Below are 22,035 nucleotides of genomic sequence, written 5' to 3' on the forward strand. Positions count from 1 at the left end.
ACTCAGGAAGAAGCCACACTGAAAAGGAAATTACTGAAATAGTTCCGTTGTTTTCAGTCCAGCTTTTTAAAGAGTGAAAGTGATCAAAATGCTACTAAAGACCAAATATCAACTCATTTCTATGGATTGTATTTCCATTTTGATTAATATATTCCTGGAGTTGAACATGAATCTCCAGATACCAAATGGATTCTAAACTGGTTCTTGGGAACAGCTGACTCCATTCCAACTTTAAGCATCTCAGCTCAAGAAAATCTCTTAAATTGTCAAGTGATCACATGCTACCAAACCAGGATTTCAGTTAAAGGAGAGTATGAAGAACTCAATAATAAAGCTGTGAACGTGTTGCTTGCATTTGCTTTATTTCTGTGAGCCTGAGTTTTCGTGAAAACTAAACATAGAAATCGTTGAAACTTGGAAAATGATTTGACCCTGGTGCGACTGCTGCTGAAATGCTGCGTCCAGTTCTGGTGCCCACAATTCAAGAAGGATGTTGATAAATTGATAAACCAATAAGCAGAGAATCCCCCAGAGTGGGAAAGACCCCATCAACATCCTGGCTGTGGGGTGAGCATTAGTTGGAACTCAGGCTCCATCAGCCTTCAGAGCTTCCCCAAGGAGGGAAAGACTTCATCAATGTCCTGGCTGTTAGGTAAGCATCTGTGCAGGCTCTGATTTAGGCTCCATCCTCTCTTGAAGTGGAGATATGTGGATTGTCATAGAGGTTAAGACCAGAAGAGACCATTAGATCCTCCAGTCTGACCTCCCGTATGTCACAGGCCATAGAATTCCACTTAGTTACCCCTATATTGAGCCCCTGTGTTTGGCTAATGCCTCTTCCAGAAAGGCACCCAGTCTGGATTTAAAGACATGAAAATTCCATGCAGAATCCATCTTTTCCCTTGGGAGTTTATCCCACTGGCTAATCCTTCTCACTGTTAAAGTGGTGATTTATTTCAAATTCAAATGTATCTGGCTTCCTCTTCCAGTCATTGCTTCTTTTTTGTTCTGCCATTCTCCACCAGATTAAACAGCCCTTTACTACCCAGTATGTTCTCCTGTGAAGGTATACTGTAATCAAGTTAACAGATTGAGCTCTTTAATTTTCTCATTGTAAGGCAGTTTCTCCAGCTCTCAAATAATTTTTTGTGGTTCTTCTCTGCACCATTTCCAATTTTGTTAATAGCTTCATAGATTCCAAGGCCAGAAGGGGACCATTGTGATCATATAATCTGAGCTCCTATATAACACTGGCCATAAAACACCCAGAATAATTCTTTTTGAACTAGAACATATCTTTTAAAAAAAGAAATCCAGTCCCCACAGCTCAGGGACTGGCCTACATCTGGGTTCTTTCCATGCCAGCAGGGCACCAGGGCCCTGTGCAAGGGTGGATGGGGGAGAGGGACTCTGGAGCAGGATGGGGAACTACTTGGGAGGTTCTCAGGATAGTACAAAGGGGAGACAGCAATTGAGACCACAGAGCAACAGGAGATCCTGCCAAGTCTGCTGCAGGGAGCCTTAGGGAGAAGACTGGTTTCCTAGAGGGCTACAGAGAGACCAGCACCTGGGGAAGGGCAGGTGCTAGCAGGGACCAGGGGAGCTAGGGAGAGCTCCTGATGGGCTGCCAGGACTTATAGGCTCGAGGCCCTGGGAAGAGGGCAAAGGAGCTGGAGCCATGCAGGAGCAGAAGGAACTGAGGCTGTGGGGAAGTGGCCCTGGGACTAGAGACAATGGGTTGGAAGGACAAGTCAGCAGGAAGCTGCTGTTTGCAGGGTCCCTGGGCTGGGGCCCGGAGCAGTGGGTGGGCCTAGGCCCCCCTCCCCCACTAGCTGCAGAGGGAGCGCCCCGGCTGTGGACTGCCAAGCCACTGGGAGGATGAGTTCCCCGGAATGGGGGAACCGGATGGTGACACAGCCGGAGAGCTGTGCCACGAAGTAGAGCTTAACGGGTCATAAGGGGCCTGCAGGTGGAGACGAGGGCAGGAGACCCACCACCACCCAAGGGCGCACCCACTGGGACTGAGCTAATTCCCAAAACGCCCAGCAGGAGGCTCCAGTGTGGTGAGTGACGCCATGACAGTCCCTTTTGCCACCTCTGTAACATTGTCCCCACTCATCCTGGAGGCCTCTACAATTGTGCTCTGGGGGACTCGGGGAGGGGACATCCACTCACTGCACTACAGAGCTACTTTCTGTCGGAAAACCAAACATCTGATAGCAGACCATTTTTGGCAAGAACCTGAACATATTTCTGTGGTTGCATGTTAAGTGCCAGCCATTCACACCACCAGCTCCGGGTCCAGCGGAGCTTCTCGGTGGTGCCCGAAGTGCCTTCGTGCTGCCTGTCCTCTCCGAGCTGTGAGTGCATCCCATGCCAGGCCAGCTTCTCCGTCGCTGCTTAAGTGTGAGCCTATGGCATTGGCATTACTTCCCTCCTGCACATTGATGGGGTTTCACACCTGATCTGAGAACCCCCAGCTTAATGCATGTTCCTATGAGCCATCCCCAACCCTACTGCTCAGTGACAGGGCTCCCCACAGTCTCTGCCCCCCATGAATCATCCCTCTCCATACCATGCAGTGACATGAGAAGGCTCCACTGAAGTCTGGGCTCTTGTGTACCTGGAGCACGTTTCAAGGAGGCTCTCCCCTTCCCCGTGGCCAGTGCAGGTTTGGGGGTGGATCTCCCCTTCCCCGTGGCCAGCATCTCTCTTGAGGCCTCTCTCTTCTCCCCCTCTGTTGAAGCATCTTTTGTTGCTGCTTCGTTCTTCGCCGCCCTCAGTGCATCTTCCAAGGCAGCTCTCTCCTCATCCACAGCTGGTGCCTCTTTTGTTGTAGCTTTTTGGGGTATTGTCTGGTGTGGCTCTGTTCTCCCCCGTGCCCAGCCCATTTTGAGGGGCAGGTCTCCTCTCATTGGCCCGAGGTTTGGGGGTCAACCTTTCCTTCCCTGTGGCCAACATGATTTTTTGTCGCTGCTTTCTCCATACCTATGCCCGGTGTGTGACTGGAGGTAGCTGTGTCCTTCCTTGTGGCTGATGTCTCTTTTGAGGCCTCTCTCTCCTTCTCCCTTGCCAAAACATCTTTCAGAGACTGCACATCTTTCCATGCTGTTTTTCCTGCCCTGTGCCCAGCCCATGCCTGGGAGTGTCTCTCTCCTCCCTGGTGCCAGGGCCATTTTGGGGAGTGGCTCTCTCATCCCCCATTCTCAGCCCATGTCTGGGAGGATCTCTGTCCTCGGCTGGCCAGTCTCTGGGGGCGGCTCTTTCCACCCCACGGTCTGGTCTGTGTCTAGGAGCATCTCTCTTCTCCCCTGTGCCAGGCCTGTTTTGGGGGACAGCTGTGTCCCTGGCCAGCACGGTGCAGGGGCCCGCGTGGGTGCGTCGGTGTTTGACCAGGTGTGAGGCCTGGCTGAAGCACTTGCCGCACTCGGAGCAGGCGTAGGGGCGCTCACCAGTGTGGACGCGCCGGTGCTGCACCAGGGTGGAGCGATCGCTGAAGCGCTTGGTGCAGACGCTGCACTCGTAGGGCCGCTCGCCGGTGTGGGTGCGCTGGTGGAGGATGAGGTTGGAGCTGTGGTGGAAGCTCTTGCCGCACACAGAGCAAACATAGGGTTTCTGGCCCAGGTGGATCTTGCTGTGGGTCCGGAGGCTGGAGCTCTGCGAGAAGGCCCGGCCGCACTCCCCGCACTGGTAGGGCCGCTCCCCGGTGTGCGTGCGGTGGTGTACGATCAGGTTGGACTGCAGCCGGAAGCTCTTCTCACACACTGGGCAGTGGAAAGGCTTTTCTCCCGTGTGGACACGCCGGTGCCGCTGCAGGTCTGAGCTCTGCCTGAAGCCCCGGCCACACTCAGGGCACTGGTTGCACCTCTCAGACTGGGGCAGGCTCTTACTAGTGGGGGAGCCTCCCATGAACAGGGTCCTGCGGCAGGAATTAATGGGCGATGACAGAGGGGGCTGCTGTGCCTGCCTGAGAGTGGGGTGTGGCTGTGTCCTGTGCAGGGCAGGAAGCAGCTGTTCAATGCACAGAGGAGACAGTGGCTGTTCCTTGTGCATAGGAGGGGATGGATGTTCCCTGCCAGGAGTGGAGGGCAGCTGTTCCCTGCTCAGGGGAGGGACAGGCTGTTCCCTGCCAAGAGTGGAGGGCTGCTGTTCCCTGCGCACGGGAGGGACAGGCTGTTCCCGGCGCAGGGGTGGGGGTGGCTGTTTCCTGCGTACAGGACGGAAAGGCTTTTGCATGCGCACAGAAGGAAGCGGCTGTTGCATGGACATGGGACAGGTGGGGAGCTGCTGTTTCCCACCCTCAGAGGGGGCTTCTGGCTCTTCTCCTTCCAGAGAGGGTTTCTTTCTCTTCCGGCCAGGGCTCTGGGGCGCTTTCCTCTTGGGCCATCTTGGTGAGGCCTTGGGTGTTGGAGCTGCTTTGACAGGTGCCTCCGCCTCCCCGTGGTGCGGCACAGCCAGCTCCTCAGCATCCAGCCCCCTCCCGGTGTCTGCGGGGACCAAGGGAGAAGTGGTGCGTGAGCCGGACCCCAGGTGCAGGGGGAAGCCAGCAGAGGGATCTAAACTAACACTGGCTGGAACGTGGAATTCAAAGTTCACAAAAATATTTGAGTTTTTGGAAAAAAGTTTGTCCTGAATTGGCACAAAAACCAAAAACTGGAAATTTCCCCCACAACTTGGACCCCGCAATACTTCCTTTGGGACACTGAGCTGCAGGAACGTTTGTGTGTGTGAAATGAAATGTGCTCCCTGGGATTCCCGACTGCCCGTCCAGGCAGGTGCCGTGGAGTCAAGAAGTGCCTAAAGAAAAGGAGGACTTGTGGCACCTTAGAGACTAACCAATTTATTTGAGCATAAGCTTTCGTGAGCTACAGCTCACTTCATCGGATGCACAGTATCCCTCCCACCACAGGATGCATCCGATGAAGTGAGCTGTAGCTCACGAAAGCTCATGCTCAAATAAATTGGTTAGTCTCTAAGGTGCCACAAGTCCTCCTTTTCTTTTTGCGAATACAGACTAACACGGCTGTTACTCTGAAACCTGTCAGGAAGTGCCTAGGAGCCCCCGCTCCGGGGCAGCCACCAGGCCAGCTGCTGATGGCCCTGGGAGCTTGGGAGCCGGGTATCCCAGTGTTTCCAGATTCCTGGCGCCTCTGTAGTTCAGAAACCCCAGGCCAGGGGCAGCCCTCCTGGGGAGCTGCTGAAGCGCTGGGGAGGGGCTAGCTGGCGAGACACCAGGCAGGTTTCTGTCAGTCCCCAGCCTGCTTTCAGCCCAAATTCTGTCAGAACTGAGATGTTTCTATGGAACATTTCAAATTCGGCAAATCGTCACTTTGTTATGGAAAAAATCTCCAGCCAGCTCCAAAGTAACCCCGTTATCTAAACCAGGGCAAACTGCCACCTGGAGGTGCCTACTTTGGCTTACCCTTAACCTATTTCCACTTGCATGGAACTGAACCAAAACAAACTTGGTTAAAACCAGAACAACGACGTCCACACGGCCCAGTGCAGCTGTTTAACAGACACAGGTTATATTATAGTATACACAAATGCAAGAACCCTGGGAAACGAGCAGGGAGAACTGAAAGTCCTGGCACAGTCAAGCAATTATGATGTGATTGGAATAACAGAGACTTGGTGGGATAACTCACATGACTGGAGTACTATCATGGGTGGATAGAAACTGTTCAGGAAGGACAGGCAGGGCAGAAAAGGTGGGGGAGTTGCACTGTATGTAAGAGAGCAGCATGACTGCTCAGAGCTCCGGTATGAAGCTGTGCCGGGGGGTGCTCACTGCTCAACCCCTGGCTCTGCCACAGGCCCTGCCCCCACTCCACCCCGTCCCACCCCCTCCTCTGAGCCTGCCATGCCCTCGCTCCTCCCCCCTTCCCCTCCAGAGCCTCCTGCACACCATGAAACAGCTGATCGGGTGGTGCGGGGAGGGAGGGAGAGGCGCTGATTAGTGGGGCTGCCGGTGGGTGGGAGGTGCTGGAGCTGATGGGGGGCTGCTGACTTATTACTGTGGCTCTTTGGCAATGTACATTGGTAAATTCTAGCTCCTTCTCGGGCTCAGGTTGGCCACCCCTGGTCTGGAGGAACCAGCTGGGGCAGAGCTCTTCTTGACCTGCTGCTCGCAAACCAGAAGAATTAGTAGGGGAAGCAAAAATGGATGGGAACCTGGGAGGCAGTGACCATGAGATGGTCGAGTTCAGGATCCTCACACAAGGAAGAAAGGAGAGCAACAGAATACGGACCCTGGACTTCAGAAAAGCAGATTTTGACTCCCTCAGGGAACTGATGGGCAGGATCCCCTGGGAGAATAACATGAAGGGGAAAGGAGTCTAGGAGAGCTGACTGTATTTTAAAGAATCCTTATTGAGGTTGGAGGAACAAACCATCCTGATGTGTAGAAAGAATAGCAAATACTGCAGGCAACCAGCTTGGCTTAACAATGAAATCCTTGCTGAACTTAAACACAAAAAAGAAGCTTACAAGAAGTGGAAGACTGGACAAATGACCAGGGAGGAGTATAAAAATATTGCTCAGGCATGCAGGAGAGAAATCAGGAAGGCCAAATCACAACTGGAGTTGCAGCTAGCAAGGGATGTTAAGAGTAACAAGAAGGATTTCTTCAGGTATGTTAGCAACAAGAAGGTGATCAAGGAAAGTGTGGGCCCCTTACTGAATGGGGGAGGCAACCTAGTGACAGAGGACATGGAAAAAGCTAATGTACTCAATGCTTTTTTTTTTCACCTCTGCCTTCACAAACAAAGTCAGCTCCCAGACTACTGCACTGGGCAGCACAGTATGGGGAGGAGATGATCAGCCCTCTGTGGAGAAAGAAGTGGTTCAAGACTATTTAGAAAAGCTGGATGAGCACAAGTCCATGGGGCCAGATGCGCTGTATCTGAGAGTGCTAACGGAGTTGGCGGATGTGATTGCAGAGCCATTGGCTATTATCTTTGAAAACTCATGGCAATCGGGGGAAGTCCCGGATGACTGGAAAAAGGCTAATGTAGTGCCCATCTTTAAAAAAGGGAAGAAGAAGGATCCGGGGAACTACAGGCCAGTTAGCCTCACCTCGGTCCCTGGAAAAATCGTGGAGCAGGTCCTCAAGGAATCAATTTTGAAGCACTTAGAGGAGAGGAAAGTGATCAGGAACAGTCAGCATGGATTCACCAAGGACAAGTCATGCCCTGACTAACCTAATTGCCTTCTTTGCTGAGATAACTGGCTCTGTGGATGAGGGGAAAGCAGCGGATGTGTTAATTCTTGACTTTAGCAAAGTTTTTTGATATGGTCTCCTGCAGTATTCTAGCCAGCAAGTTAAAGAAGTATAGGCTGGGTGAATGGACTATAAGGTTGATAGAAATCTGGCTAGATCATGGGGCTCAACGGGTAGTGACCAATGGCTCCATGTCTAGTTGGCAGCCAGTATCAAGCGGAGTGCCCCAAGGGTCGGTCCTGGGGCCGGTTTTGTTCAATATCTTCATAAATGATCTGGAGGATGGTGTGGATTGCACCCTCAGCAAGTTTGCAGATGACACTAAACTGGGAGGAGTGGTGGATACGCTGGAGGGTAGGGATAGGATACAAACGGCCCTAGACAAATTAGAGGATTGGGCCAAAAGAAATCTGATGAGTTTTAACAAGGATAAGTGCAGAGTCCTGCACTTAGGATGGAAGAATCCCATGCGTTGCTACAAACTAGGGACCGAATAGTTAGGCAGCAGTTCTGCAGAAAAGGACCTAGGGATTACAGTGGACAAGAAGCTGGATATGAGTCAACAGTGTGCCCTTGTTGCCAAGAAGGCTAAGAGCATTTTGGACTGTATATGTAGGGGCATTGCCAGCAGATCGAGGGATGTGATCATTCCCCTCTATTCAGCATTGGTGAGGAGTACTGTGTCCAGTTTTGGGCCCCACACTACAAGAAGGGTGTGGAAAAATTGGAAAGAGTCCAGTGGAGGGTAACAAAAATGATTAGGGGACTGGAACACATGACTTATGAGGAGAGGCTGAGGGAACTGGGATTGTTTAATCTGAAGAAGAGAAGAATGAGGGGGGATTTGATAGCTGCTTTCAACTACCTGAAAGGGGGTTCCAAAGAGGATGGATCTAGACTGTTCTCAGTGGTGGCAGATGACAGAACGAGGAGCAATGTCTCAAGTTGCAGTGGGGGAGGTCTGGGTTGGATATTCGGAAAAACTTTTTCACTAGGAGGGTGGTGAAGCACTGGAATGGGTTACCTAGGGAGGTGGTGGAATCTTTATCCTTTGAGGTTTTTAAGGGCAGGCTTGACAAAGCCCTCTCTGGGATGATTTAGTTGGGGATTGGTCCTGCTTTGAGCAGGGGGTTAGACTAGATGACCTCCTGAGGTCTCTTCCAATCCTAAGATTCTAAATGTCTATCTGTCTCTGGTATTGACAGGCCCCAGCACCATAGTATGTAGGCACCTCACAATCCTTAATGTGTTTATCCACATGCATTCCTGGGAGGCAGAGCAAGGCTGTTATCCCCAGTGTACAGATGGGAACTGACACACACAGGGACTAAATGACTTGCCCAATGTCACAGGGGGAGTCTGTGTCAGAGGTCAAACAGAAGTTAGGTCTTCAGCATCCAAGGCCAGCAATTAAGCACCAGGCCACACTTCCCGATCATGCAGCTATCTGCACTGCTGAATCTCTGTGCACAGCCAAGCCTGGTGGATGTCAGAGTAACAGTAGCGTGGAAGTGGTGACGGTGAGTGTCTCACACCTGGATTCACCGTGGTGAGGAGTGGAAAGGAAAGGCAGAGCATGTCTTGATTCTGCCTTCCTCCAAGGCTCAGTGGATCTGGCTGTGGGGCAGGGCTGCAGGAGCTCCTGGCTCTGTGGCTAAGCTCTGCCTTTTCTGGCTCAGCAGACATAGTCAGGAGGCACTGCCATGGGAACTTGTGGCTGGGATCCCAGGATTTTGCTTTCTGAGCTGGCTGATTCATCCCTCACCTGTTGGGACGTCCCTCTGGGTCTCCTGCTTCTCAGGGGCTGGGGGATCTGGGATGCATGGCTCCTCCCCTCGCTCCAACTGAGAGATCAGGGTGGGTTTGCGAACCGGACAACCTGCCAATGGGGAAAAGAAAAGAAGCAATGAGGGCGCAATCAGCGAGCCCCAGGGCTTGGTACAAAAGTCCCTCTCTGCTGGGGAGGGGACGATGTGGAAGTGGGACAACCAGTGGGAGGAGGGGCAGGCACAACCCAACGGTGACAACTCTGAACCCCCAGAGCCAGACCAGAGCGCTCTCCGCTGGAGCAGGAACCCCAAGCTCACACACGCAGAAAATACAGACCATGCATGCGGATGTACTCGGACAGGGACTAGGCCCTTTTAGGAACTCTGGGGTGGAGTCACAGGTTCGAACCCCAGCTCAGGCAGGCAGGGAGTACAGGCAGCGAGTGTGTGTGGGCATGCGTGTACTCAGATAGAGAACCCCAGGACGGCATCACAGGTTCAAAGGCCAGCAAGGCCCATTCTATCCAGACAGTTTGGCCTCCTGCACTGAGCCGGTTGGGTAAAATTCTACAAAAAAATGTTTCCTTTGGACAATGCCATTTCAACTAAAGGAAATTTTTCACACAAGCAAATAATTTTCAAAATGAACATTCTTTGGAAAATATAAAAATGCAAATACTGCAAAATAAATGTCGTTTTGAATATTTTCTAAATTACATTGTTTACATTATGAGCAGTGCATCACAGAACATAGTTCAAAGTGTCTCCGGTTTGTGCTGCGGTTTCTTATTTATTTGTTATTTGTGTTATGGTGGAGACCCAGTCGTGGAGCAGGACCCTATTGCGCCAGGCGCTGTACAAACACACAACAAATAAACAGTGTGTACCCGAAAAAGCTCATAGTCTAGTACATGACAAGAGACAACAGATCTATACAGACAGATGGAGGAATACAAGGAAACAATGTGGTAACATTATCTAAATAGACAAAACATAGGGTGGGGGAAGGGGTAGAACAGAGAGAACGTCATGATAGCTCCAAGATTTACATCATGTTAATTCCACAGGTATCAAACTGTTTCCCTGCAACATAAATAGACATTTTGATCTAGAAAATAAGACAAGATGTTTTAATCTGTACTAAGCAGTCACAGCCCTTAGTGCAGTGGTCCCCAACCTTTCTGTGGGAATAGCACGTTCCTATTCCCAAAAGACTGTGGTGGGCGCCAAACACCCCACTGCCGAAATGCCTCCGAGAAGCGGCAGCGGAAAGAATCCTCGCCTCCGAAATGCCGCCGAGAAGTAGCAACACTTCTCGGCGGCATTTCAGCGGGTGGTTCTCCTGAGGCCGCGCTCGGCGGCGGCATTTCAGCGGCGCACACAACTGCCCCAGGGGGCACCATTGCGCCCACAGGCAGAGCATTGGAGACCCCTGCCTTAGTCTATTAAATAAATAAATATTTTGACTATTATGTCATGAGATTACAAATCATGACATGAGAGGGCACGTCCTAATGTGCACCGTATGTCATGAAATAATGTACAAATAATATAAAAATGAAAATAAAACACATTTTAAAACAATAATTTTTAGAATTTCTGTTTCATGGGAAATTACAAGAATATTTGGTTTTGTTCTGATTCAGGGTGAAAACAAATTTTTAAATGTCAAAACGAAACAGAAATTTGGAGTTTTGACCAGACTTGCTCCTGCATAACCCAGGCCACCCAGCGATTCTTGCTTCTAGCCCATCACAGAGGTGCTCAGGAAATTACTTTTAAAAAAAATTTTGATTAAAAGGGGGGGGTGTCTTTTTTTTTTTTAACCTTTTCAGGCTTTTGATGAATACACACACATTGGGGGTTTTCAGCAGTGGACACACAACATATTTGACGGAAAGTTTTTGTGAAAATGTCAGTTTTGTTGAAAAATCCAATTTCCATGGAAAATAATTTTGATGGGAAAGTTTGGAGCAGACCTATGCTTTATGTACTGTGTTTCTCAGTCTCCTTGAAAACAAGGGGTGCAAAGGTTAGCCTGGGATTCTCACGTCACCTCCCACCAGGACCCCAAGAGACCAGGGAATAGCCTGCAACTAGAGATGTGTGAAAAATTTTCCAACACAACAGTTTCAGTGAAAATCATGAAGCTGCAAGATTGGCTGGCTTCCTGAGAGATGTTTATAAATTCAATTTTGGTTCTTCTGACACAGAATTTTTCAAATATTTCAGTTCCATGGGAAATTTCTAATTTCTGACTTTGTTGTCTGAATTTTAGAAAAGCGAACTGTCTCACAAGCCAAAAATTCTGGTTCCTCACTGTGCTACCAGGAGCCCGCCAGACCTGGGCATAGCAGAGAACTCACCAAGGGAACTGCTCAAAGACTAGCCATCCAAACTTTATTTTCAACTAAAACTGGGACATTGAACAAAAAAAATGAGTGGAAATTTTCTGCTTTGCTCAACATTTTTTGTTTTTTTCACTGAAAATTTATACAAAACCCAAAACAAAAATTAGTTTCCACTGAAACTTTCCATGGGAAAAAAATCTCCATTTTCTGTCCAGCTCTACCCACAGCCAGAGCTAGTCAACATTTTTTTGTTTGACAAAATTTTTGGATGAAAAACAGACTTTATTTCCATGTAAAAAAGATCTACTTTTCAACAAAAGAGTTTCCAGTTTTTGTTTTTTCCTCTCTCATTTTTCCTTTATTCCCCCAGTACCAAAACAGTAAAAGTCATGTGAGAGAGAAAGGAAAAAATGGGGGGAAAAAAAACAGAGACAGACAATTTGGTTCTTGTTGGAAAACTTGAAATATTTGTGAAAAAAATATTTTTAGTTTCTTTCAAAACAATTTTTCGGTGGAAAAGATTTACGATTTTCCAGTCAGCTCTGCCCAGAGCTTCCACATGAGGCGAGAAGTTTGGATAATCACCCAACTAACCCAGTGAGCTAATGCTCCGGTAAGTCTCCTGCATGACAGTCCCATACAGCTGCCTCTGCTCCTCATCCAACAGCAACCACTCTGCCTCAGCCAGAGTCACAGCCACATCCTTGAACTGCACTGGCATCTGCAACCACAAAAACATCCACCTCAGCACTGACCACTCCCGGCATAACTCCCTGCTGCTAGCTAGCTGTGCCAGGGACAACTCCTCCCTCGCACTACGCTCGTGCCAGTCCTCCCCTGCCCCGCTCAGGGCCAGCTGCTCTGGGGCCTATCCCTGGAATTAGGAGATCATGCACGAAAGCAGGGTAGGGTGCGACGTAGTGGGGATTTTCCCTTGTTAGGTTGTATGTGAGCCTTTGTGAGTCTTATTGCATGAATGCGGTGTGTGCCTCAGTTTCCCTGTGTATTGCACCAATGTCTAGGTGGTGGGAATAAGGGTGTGTGACTTTTGCGGGGGCTGCTCCAGCTGGAAGCGAGTCAGTCTCAGCTGGCTTGGGGCGCAGGGGAGAGGACCAGAGCCCTGGCTCTGGGCTCTCCTCCCCACAAGATAGACTTGGCTGAAAGTCACTGATTTCTGTGCTAACAAGTTCTGCCCTATGCTGTGTTCCTGTCAACTAAAAAACCTTCTGTTTTACTGGCCGGCTGAGAGTCACGTCTGACTGCGGAGTTGGGGTGCAGGACCCTCTGGCTTCCCCAGGAGCCCCGCCCGGGCGGACTCGCTGCGGGAAGAGTACAGTGTGGAAGGGGATGCTGAATGCTCTGAGGTCAGACCCAGAAGGTCAAAGCTGTGTAAGCTTCTTGCCCTGGAGACAATATGCTCAGAGAGAGGAGGATCCCCCAGAGTCCTGGCTCACTTCATAGGGAGTAGTTCCAGAGCATCGTCCCGGTGACTCCACGACACAGGGCCAATGTCAAAGGAAACAAGATGCACAGAAATGGGGTGTGCATGGTGGGGATTAGTGTGGGGAGTGGTGTTCACAGCCACATCAAACAATAACCACATTGTACCCTGGACAGTATCTCTGGTGAGGAGGTGGCCTGCCTGTCAGCGTGCAGTGCTCCAATTTGGAGAGCACGTTCCCTGCAAAAAAAATACTCTCACACAGCGAATCTGGGGACCAGGCTGGCACGACAGCATGAGGCCCTCCTCCATTCTGGGAAGCACGTTCCCTTCAAAATGGCCACCCTCACAGAGTGACTCTCAGACTCTCACGGAGACTCAACACTGGGCCTTTTCAGCTCAAACCAAACCTGTTCAGATCCAAAGCTGGGCTGCGTACTTGGGAACTCAAGGAACTGCGGGAGAGAGTGCTGAGATGTCACTGCTTTAAGGGAGACTTTAAATGAGAGCAGACCGTCTCCCACTCTCCCCAGTGGTATATTTTCCGGCCTCTCGGAACGTCTTAGCACAGGTGACGCCACGTGTGGCAGATTCACTCCCTCAAAATCCCCTGATCAGCAGCACTGGCCGCCTCGCTAGCCGAGATCTCTCCCATTGTCCCTTCTGTCATAAATATACAGGAGGGATTTTATAGCACTGTATACAGAAAGGTGGTTACCCTTCCCTTTATATTTATGACACCTTCTAAGTTATTGGGGCCACATGAGCCCACAAGTGCTCCGATGCCCACGAGTGGCCGCTAACTTGGGGCATGACAGTTTTTAGTTACCCAGCTGGGAGACGGGTGGGGCCAGCTTTCCAGGGGGATGTGCTAAAGATAACACAACTTTAGCTGCGCAGCATCTGAACCATCAGGCCCCAGTTGACTCATGTTGGGAACCCAAACTCTAAAGCACCCACATGCTATGGAGACTCTTGAGCAAGGCTTTACGGAGACAAATACAGGAACCCTGGCTCCCCTATGGCTTCCACAGTCTGTCTCCCCTTCCCACCCTGGTCCCTCACTGAGATGATCACTCTCACCTGTAGCCCCTGCCACTTGACCTCTGGCTGCCCCACCTGGAACCCCTCTGCCAGGGCCACTGCCTGGGCACCGGTCTCAGGGCCACTTTCCCAGATCCAGCTCTGCATTTCCTCCGGCAGGACAGTCAGGAACTGCTCCAGGATCAGCATCTCCAGGATCTGCTCCTTGGTGTGGCTCTGCGGCTCCAGCCAGCGATGGCAGAGCTCCCGGAGGTGGCTGTAAACCTCCTGGGGCCCCTTGGCCTCCTGGTAACAGAATTCCCTGAAGCGCCTGCGCTGTGTCTCTGGGCTGATGCCATAGCGACGCAGGATGGTCGCCTTCACCTTCCCATAGTCACTTGTCTCTGTGATGTCTAGGCTACCAAAGGCCAGCTGGGCTCTCCCGGTGAGGTACGGCTCCAGTCGGGTTGTCCACTCCCCTCTTGGCCACTGGCAGGCATCAGCCACCTGCTCAAAGGTGGCCAGATAGGCCTCGATATCGTCCTCTGGCGCCAGCTGTGGCAGCTGCAGGGTTCCCCATGTAGGTGCTGGAGTTGGATTAACCTCGGCAGGGGTCTGCGGGGCTGACAGCTGCTCCTCTCGGCACGGTGCCGTCTCCTTCTTCGGCTCGATCCCAGCCTGCTCCAGACCCCTGGGTGACTCTCTGCCCCCCTGGGAGGTGGGGTTTTCACACCCACGTGCACAAGTCGGTGCTGGCACAACTCTGGGAGGGGGCGGCAGTTCTGGCTCTCCGTGCCCGAGGATGCAGGCCGGAGCCGGCCCCACCTCCGGAAGGATGCGCAGGGCCTGCAGCACCTCCTGCCAGACGTCCTCCCAGTGCTGCAGCATCTCCTTCTGCGACGCATACCGGGCCTGTTGCGGTGCCACCCATCTCAGCAGCTCCCCAATGGTGCCGGACTGCACCACAATAGGCAGCCCGCCCGCCCGCTCCAATCCCGCATCTGGTTCGGGCCCAGCTGAGGCCTGCTGCTCCGTCAGCCCAGCGGGGCACACCGACTGCTCCACCTGGATCTGAAACTGCAGGTCCAGGGCCCCCTCTGCCCCCTGCCCTGCAGCCATGGCTGCTCCCTGGGGTGTCCTTATCCCAGCAGGGGATGAGCCCAGACCCCAGGCCTTTCTGGCTCATTCATGCCCCTGGCAGAAAGCATCCAGCCTCCGGCTTCCTACCCCAGTGTCCCGCTTTTGACACCAGGTGATCCGGATGGGGGATCAGGTGCGAGGGCCCAGAAGCACAAACTGTCTTGCGAAATCAGAGCGACCTCCTGGAGCCGGCAATGCTGCTGTCTGGAAAGAGGGGCTTCTCCCGCAGCTCCTGAGAGGGCAAGGGAAACACAGACAGTGAGGGGGCAATTCCATGGTACCGAGGGATTTGAGCGCTTAGCTCACCCTGCTAACTCCTGGTAAAAATGACAATGGCTGAGTCGTCCCTGGGATTGTGCCTCGTGTTTGCTAACACTCCTGTCCTCCTAGTGTGGAGGCAGCCTTCCCTGCCAGAAAACCTGTGTGTTCTTACAGCCAGCTAGTGACCACCTCTCCTTGTTAGAGAATCATCCCAGAGGGGGGATAGGGCAATGAGGGGCACAAGCCAGGGACCTGGGAAAGCCGAGTTCAGTTCCCTGCTCTGTCAGACTCTGTGTGTGGCCCTAGGACAGTCACATGCAGAGCTTCCAGAGAAAAAATCGTAACAGAAAGACCCCTGCTCACCTCTCCCACTCCTACCCACATCTTCCTGCCCCCACCCAGCACAGACAGGTCCCTTTCCAACCCTCCTTGTCCATCCCTCCACATGTACCTCCAGGTCCCTGCCCCCCCCCCACACAGCCAGCCCCCTCCTTGCCCCATGTAGGGTGATATGGGGTTGCAGCTGCGTTATTAGGGTTTGTCTACATAGGGAAATTGGCTGGAAATAACTATGGATTAGTTGGGCTGAATCTGCTGCCCACCCAGCATGGGGCCCACGCTGGCTCTGACAATATGTCCAGCTTGCCTGACCCCAGAGGAGGCGAATGGGATGCTGGGTGGGTCGGTTCCCCCCTCAGCTCACACACTTTGTAATCCTTCACCTCCTCTTACACAAACACCCCCCAACTCCTTCTGTTAGCATCACTCTCCACATGCCCATGGCCCCCACGTGCATCCTCCCCCTGCACTTGGCCCCAACCCTCCCCACCGGCAAGCGCTGGGGTTTTGTTCAGCCTCGCTGGCAAGCCCCTGCTGTCTGTGTGCAGTGAGAAAGCTGCAGGCTGATCAAACCCGCTGTTGTTCTCTCCAGTTCCGCCTTTGGGCTGGGCTTCCCTACAGCGTCTAACTCCTCCCTACTTGTGCCCTGCATTTTAACCCCACATTAGCCTGCTCCGTTTCCGCTGTGCTTAGAGCTTCCACAGCGTTTGGACAGAGAACTCCTCCTCCCTCCTGCCAGTTGGACAGAAGCCTCCCGGATCATGGGGGAAAGGTTTTATGGGCAGGATTTCCCAATGATTACGTTTGCAGATGACACAAAGCTGGACGGGGGGGGTTACCAACACTTTGGAAGATAGAGCTAAAATTCAAAGGGATCTTGATAAATTGGAGAACTGGGCTACAGCCAAAAAAAAAAAAAATGAAATTCAACATAGACAAGTGTGAGGTGCTGCACTTAGGGAAGAAAAACCAAATGCACCGATACAGAATGGGGGGAAACTGTCCTGGCAGCAGCACTGCTGAGAAGGATCTGGGAGTGGTGGTGGATCACAACCACAGCATGAGCCAGCACTGCGATGCTGTTGCAAAAAAAGCAAATGCAAGTGTAGGTTGCATTAACAGAGGCAGAATCTGCAAGTCACGGGAGGTGATAGTACCGGTCTCCTCGGCACTGGTTAGGCCTCAGCTGGAGTAGTGTGTCCAATTATGGTCACCAATGTAGAGAAAGGATGTAGAGAGAAACTAGAAAGGACCCAGAAGTGAACAACAAAGCTGACCAAAGGGATGGAATGCAAGTCAGAAGAGCAAAGGCTGAAGAAACTGGGTATGTTTAGTTTGGAAAAGAGGAGATTAAAGGGGGATGTGATAGCGGTCTTCAAATACTTGAAAAAAGATGGAGAAAAAAGGCAAGAGGCAATGGGTTCAAACTACAGCTCAGAAGAATTATGTCTATATTGGCAATTGAGCGACAAAACTTTTGTCATTCAGGGGTGTGAACAAAACAAAAGTTTTGCCATGGCAAGTGTCATTGTGAACAGTGTGTTGTCGGCAGGAGCGCTCTGTTCATTGGGGGTGCAAGTATTTTGTCGGCAAGAGTGCCGACAAACCGCGACGACACTGCCCGTCTTTTAGCGACACGGCTGTGTCAACACGGCCATGTCGCTAAAAGCTGTGTAGTATGGTCAAAGCCTAAGAGTAAATCTCTGAAAAAACTTCCTAACGGTAAGAACAGGAGGACAATGGAACAGACCTGCCTAGGGCGGTCAAGGAAGCTCCTTCACTGGAGGTTTTCAAAAGGAGGCTGGAGGCATCTGTCTTGGATGGGTTAGTGTGACGCATGGCTAGAAAGGGTTAAACATCCTGGAAAATAAATAACCCTCAAAAGACATGTGGGGAGATAATGTTTGTGTTTTTGTGTATTTATATATGTATGAGTAGGGTCCACAATGTAATCAACAGTCCCTGTCTATGCTGTATTCTGATATCATTTAAATTAGTTGTAATGTATTGTGAATGGTGGAGGAACAAGCAAATGGCCTTATGTTAATTCGTATAGCTAAGTACTGGTGATGGACCTCCTTCAAAGTCATCCTAATTACCTTTTGTTCCCTGTGGAACTCCAACTTGTCAAAAGACATGAAATTGTATAAAAGATCCTTGGGTCCTGATTCTGTCATCTCAGACCTGCTTAGGCTTCCTCAGGGGAAGTTTGAGTCGCAAGACTGAGGTCCCAGTTATGCTGGTAAGCCCTGAATATGGGATTTGGACATTGGACTATAAACTATGAACTATTTCTGAAAGAACTCTTTGCAGCTACAAAACTCACCATCTCTGGTATGAATCTGAACCTCAATGAATCAATCTCATGTCTGTATGTATATTGATCTTTTAACTATACTCTCTCTCTCTTTCGTTTTTTAATAAAGTTTAGTTTAGTTCATAAGAATTGGCTGTAGTGTGTATTTGGGTAAGATCTGAAATATTCAATAACCTGGGAGGTAATGTGTCAGATCCTTTGGGATTGGCAGAACCTTTTCTTTTATATGATGAAATAAGATTTACAGAAATTTTCATATTTGACGTGGGTACCTGGATGAGGGCCTGAGGCTGGATCTCTTTCAGGGAACTGTGTTGTTTGGACTTCTGAATAACCAGTAAGGTAATAAAGAAGCTGTTTTATGCTGGCTTGGTGAATCTAAGTATTAGAATATCCACCAGCTTTATGGGGATTGTCTGCCCTATTCTTTGCAGTTCACCCTAATTGAGTGACCACAGCTAGGACCCCAGTCACAGTTAGACACAACAAATCCTGCATCTTGCAGGGGATTAGACTAGATCAGTGGTTCTCAACCTTTTGCAGACTACTGTACCCCTTTCAGGAGTCTGATTTGTTTTGCGTGTCCCCAAGTTTCACCTCACTTAAAAACTACTTGCTTACAAAATCAGACATAAAAATACAAAAGTGTCACAGCATACTAGCACTGACAAATTTGCTTGTTTTCTGATTTTTGCCATATAATTATACAATTAATCAATTGGAATATAAATATTGTTCTTACTTTTCAGTGTGATACTTGAGTCCGTTTTTCACTTGTGAGCCTTGTTTGAAGCCGGAGCCACAGGCACTGGGGCTGAAGTCCAAGCCCTACCACATAGAGCTGAAGTATGTAGCTTAGCTTCACAGGGGTACCTGTCTATAACTGCCTTTAACCTGTCCCATGACCACTGATCTAGATGAGTTGATGTACCCCCTGAAAGACCTCTGCATACCGCCAGGGGTGCGCATGCCCCTTGTTGAGACCCACAGGACTAGATGACCCCTGCGGTCCCTTCTAGCCCTGTGGTTCTATGACCCAGAGAGGCAGAACTGTCAGCTGAGCGATGCTCAGTGATGCACTGTGTGGTTTGCAGACCGAATGGCTGACAGACATTCCCATTAGAGTTCTTGTTGCCAAAAGCTGTTAGCTTTCACCTCCAGGATGGCTTCCATTGATCATCAGGCACTTCACCTGTGAGTTATGTACATGCACTGCTTTTCCCTTGTCACTGCACAGATAGCAGCTCTGTGCTAGGAGAGAGAGAGCACCCTGTGAATGAAATGAGAGAGCAGCTCAGATTAACGTACTGCTCAGCACCAGGATATATCCCACCAGAAACCCACTCCAGTACACAGCTAGCGCAGTAATATTAGGGTGCAGTTACATGGGTCTGGCATGGGTAGTGCTTAGTAGCGGGGGTTTCCATGCCCAGGCTAGCTCTGCAGTGAAGAAAGACCCTTAGTGTGGTGCTGGGATTCCAGGCTGTGACACTGACCTGTGGAGAGGATGGCTGAGAGCAGAGGGACCTTTAACCACCAGACAAAGGCAGAGCACGATCCACTGGCTGGGAGTAGAAGGGAGATAAATTCAGACTGGAAATAAGGGGCCTGTGTTTATCAGGGAGGGGAATGAACCATTGGGAGAGCTCCCCTCAGGATGGGGTGGATTCTCCATCCCTGGGAGTCTGTCAATGGAGATGAGGCGTCTCTCTCTCAAAGCTCTGCTCTAGCTCAGCCAGGAGTTACTGGGCCGGGGGGCAGGAATAGCTGCGGGAGATGATGGGTTAACTAGCTGGGTTCTGCAGGAGGCTGGGCTGGATGGCGATAAAATGAGATCCCAGTGGGTAGGGAAAGGGCTCTGAGTGCTCCATTGGAGAGAGATGTCTGTGTACATGGAAATTTGCCAATTTCCACCCAACACAGCTCCCTGCCCCCGCTCAGCACAGACAGGCCCTGCCCTGACCCTCCCTGGCCCATCTCTCTGGACCCATAATCCCAGCTCCCTCCCCCACTCAGCACTGGATGAGGTGCCAGAAGAAGGTGCCCAAGGATACACAGCTTTGTCCCTGAGATCTGTGGAGCTATCAGTCTTCTTGTGGCTGCACACCACCCATGGCTTCCTCCGCCAGCCCTGTACAGAGCTTCTAGCAATGGGGAGCCTGACCTTCCCACAGTGATCGCCACTGCAAAGCCTGTGCCAGGCTGAGCCACCACAGCTGAGCTCTCTCCCTGCTTGAGGACGGGGAGTTACCGTATCCCAGACCCTGACACAGCCCCTTTAGCGAGCCAGGTCCCTGTGGGTGCTCTTCCCAAGACACTCCCTCCTGACAGACCCGTACAGGCAGACAGACATGGGTTCAAGGCCCAGCTCTGCCAGGGATTCCCTGCATGACCTTGGGCAAGTGACTGAATCTCTGGGGGCCTCAGTTTCCCCATCTATAAAGTGGAGATAATGCTCTCTTACCTCACGGGGCTGTGTCAGGATAAAATCCATTAACCACTGAAGTATTGCCAAACCCTGTTGCTCAGGAGCCAGGTCCCCAAAATCTTGAGATTATCTTAAATATCTTATCATTTCTATATATATAAAAAAACAATTTTAGAGCCTGTTTACTCTCCTGCTGGTGTGGGAGCCATTAGGTGTCATGTTTATCAGCTTTTCTCCTCAGCCACAGGGGCTGGAATCTTACAGACCAGGGCCCCATTGCACTAGGGCTCGCACACGATGGGACAAGGGACTGATAAATACCTACAGCAGAGGTGGGCAAACTATGGCCTGGGGGCCACATCCAGCCCACAGGACTGTCCTGCCCGGCCCCTGAGCTCCTGGCCTGGGAGACTGTCCCCCTCCCCCGCAGCCACGCTGCCGCATGGCGCAATGCTCTGGTCGGTGGGGCTCTGTGCTGTGCGGCACGGTTCCTGTCCTGGTACAGCTGCGCTGCCAGCCACCGGTGCTCCAGACAGTGCGGTAAGGGGGCAGGGAGTGGCGGGGGTGGATAGAGGGCAGGGGAGTTTGGGGGGGTGATCAGGGGCATGGATAGGGGTCAGGGCAGTCAGAAGGCAGGGAAGAGGGGTTGAATGGGGGCAGGTGTCCTGGGGGGGCAGTCAGGAAGGAGAGGAGGGGTTGGATGGGGTGGTGGGGGGCAGTTAGGGGCGAGGGGTCCGGGGGCGGTCAGGGAGAAGGGGTGGTTGGATGGGGCAGGGATCCCAGGGGGGCAGTCAGGAAGGAGAGGGGGGGTTGGATGGGGCGGTGGGGGGCAGTTAGGGGCGGGGTTCCGAGGGTGGTCAGGGGACCGAGAGCAGGTGGGGTGGATAGGGCAGGAGTCCCAGGGGGACGGTCAGGGGGCGAGAAGCGGGGAGGTCGGATGGGGGCGGGGCCGGGCCATGCCTGGCTGTTTGGGGAGGCACAGCCTCCCCTAACCAGCCCTCCATACAATTTCAGAAACCTGATGCAGCCCTCAGGCCAAAAAGTTTGCCCACCCCTGACCTAGAGAGAGACCTCTAGGGATGGTCATACAGGAAATGTACAGGCATAACAAATTATTGCTCTCCATTATTAAACTCTCCATGTAGATACTCTTCTAGCAAACTAAGAGGGCTTGTTTCCCAGTTCAGTTTACAACCAGATTAGCTGTATGCGAATGTCCCTGTGTAGCGTTTGTTGGTTTTTCTCAGTGGAATGGGATGGAGTTTCCTTTCTGATTAAATAAATAGACATCACCTCCAAAAGCAACTTGTTTTAATGTCTCCCGTTGATCTGATCCACCTCTGGGGTTGGAGGCAGCAGGGGGCTGATGATACAGGAATCTCTCACCGAGCACAGAGTTTTTACTAGGTCAGAAGAGGAGATGTAGATCTGAATTACTGACGCTGGCGTGGAATGAACTCAGAGGAAACAATTTCACGTGCTGCCTCTTGTGAGACTGGAAAATATTTAGACTGCGGCAGAGCTGGTGAATTTTCATCCTTCATCAAAGTGCGGGAGGGGTTTTGAAAGGAAACAGCTTTTCATCAAAATGGACATTTTTGCAAATACGTTTTAATTTTTTTGTCAAATTCCTTGATTTCACTGGAAAAAACTCCAAATCCCGAAACCCAACAAATGTTGTTTTCAGTAATCGAAGCCCAACAGAGTTTCAGCCTTAAAAACAAAACCATTTTGGTTTCAGAAA

At 51.1% G+C, this 22,035-nt stretch overlaps 1 protein-coding gene across 1 annotated transcript; it reads right to left on the reverse strand.

Annotated features, from left to right (window-relative positions):
* Nucleotides 1–342: 342 nt before the first annotated feature.
* Nucleotides 343–19,415, reverse strand: LOC311522445 (uncharacterized protein). The gene is made up of 6 exons (XM_084631783.1): nucleotides 19,360–19,415; nucleotides 18,606–19,133; nucleotides 13,867–15,178; nucleotides 11,937–12,063; nucleotides 8,988–9,101; nucleotides 343–4,487 (listed from the first exon to the last, which is right to left on the reverse strand). The coding sequence occupies exons 3-6, from the start codon at nucleotides 14,923–14,925 to the stop codon at nucleotides 3,085–3,087; spliced, it is 2,703 nt and encodes a 900-aa protein (XP_084487909.1). The 5' UTR covers nucleotides 14,926–15,178; nucleotides 18,606–19,133; nucleotides 19,360–19,415; the 3' UTR covers nucleotides 343–3,084.
* Between the last annotated feature and the right edge of the window lie 2,620 nt (nucleotides 19,416–22,035).

This window comes from Lepidochelys olivacea (assembly GCF_965140295.1).
Source record: "Lepidochelys olivacea isolate rLepOli2 genome assembly, chromosome: 6".
NCBI lineage: Eukaryota > Metazoa > Chordata > Testudines > Cheloniidae > Lepidochelys > Lepidochelys olivacea.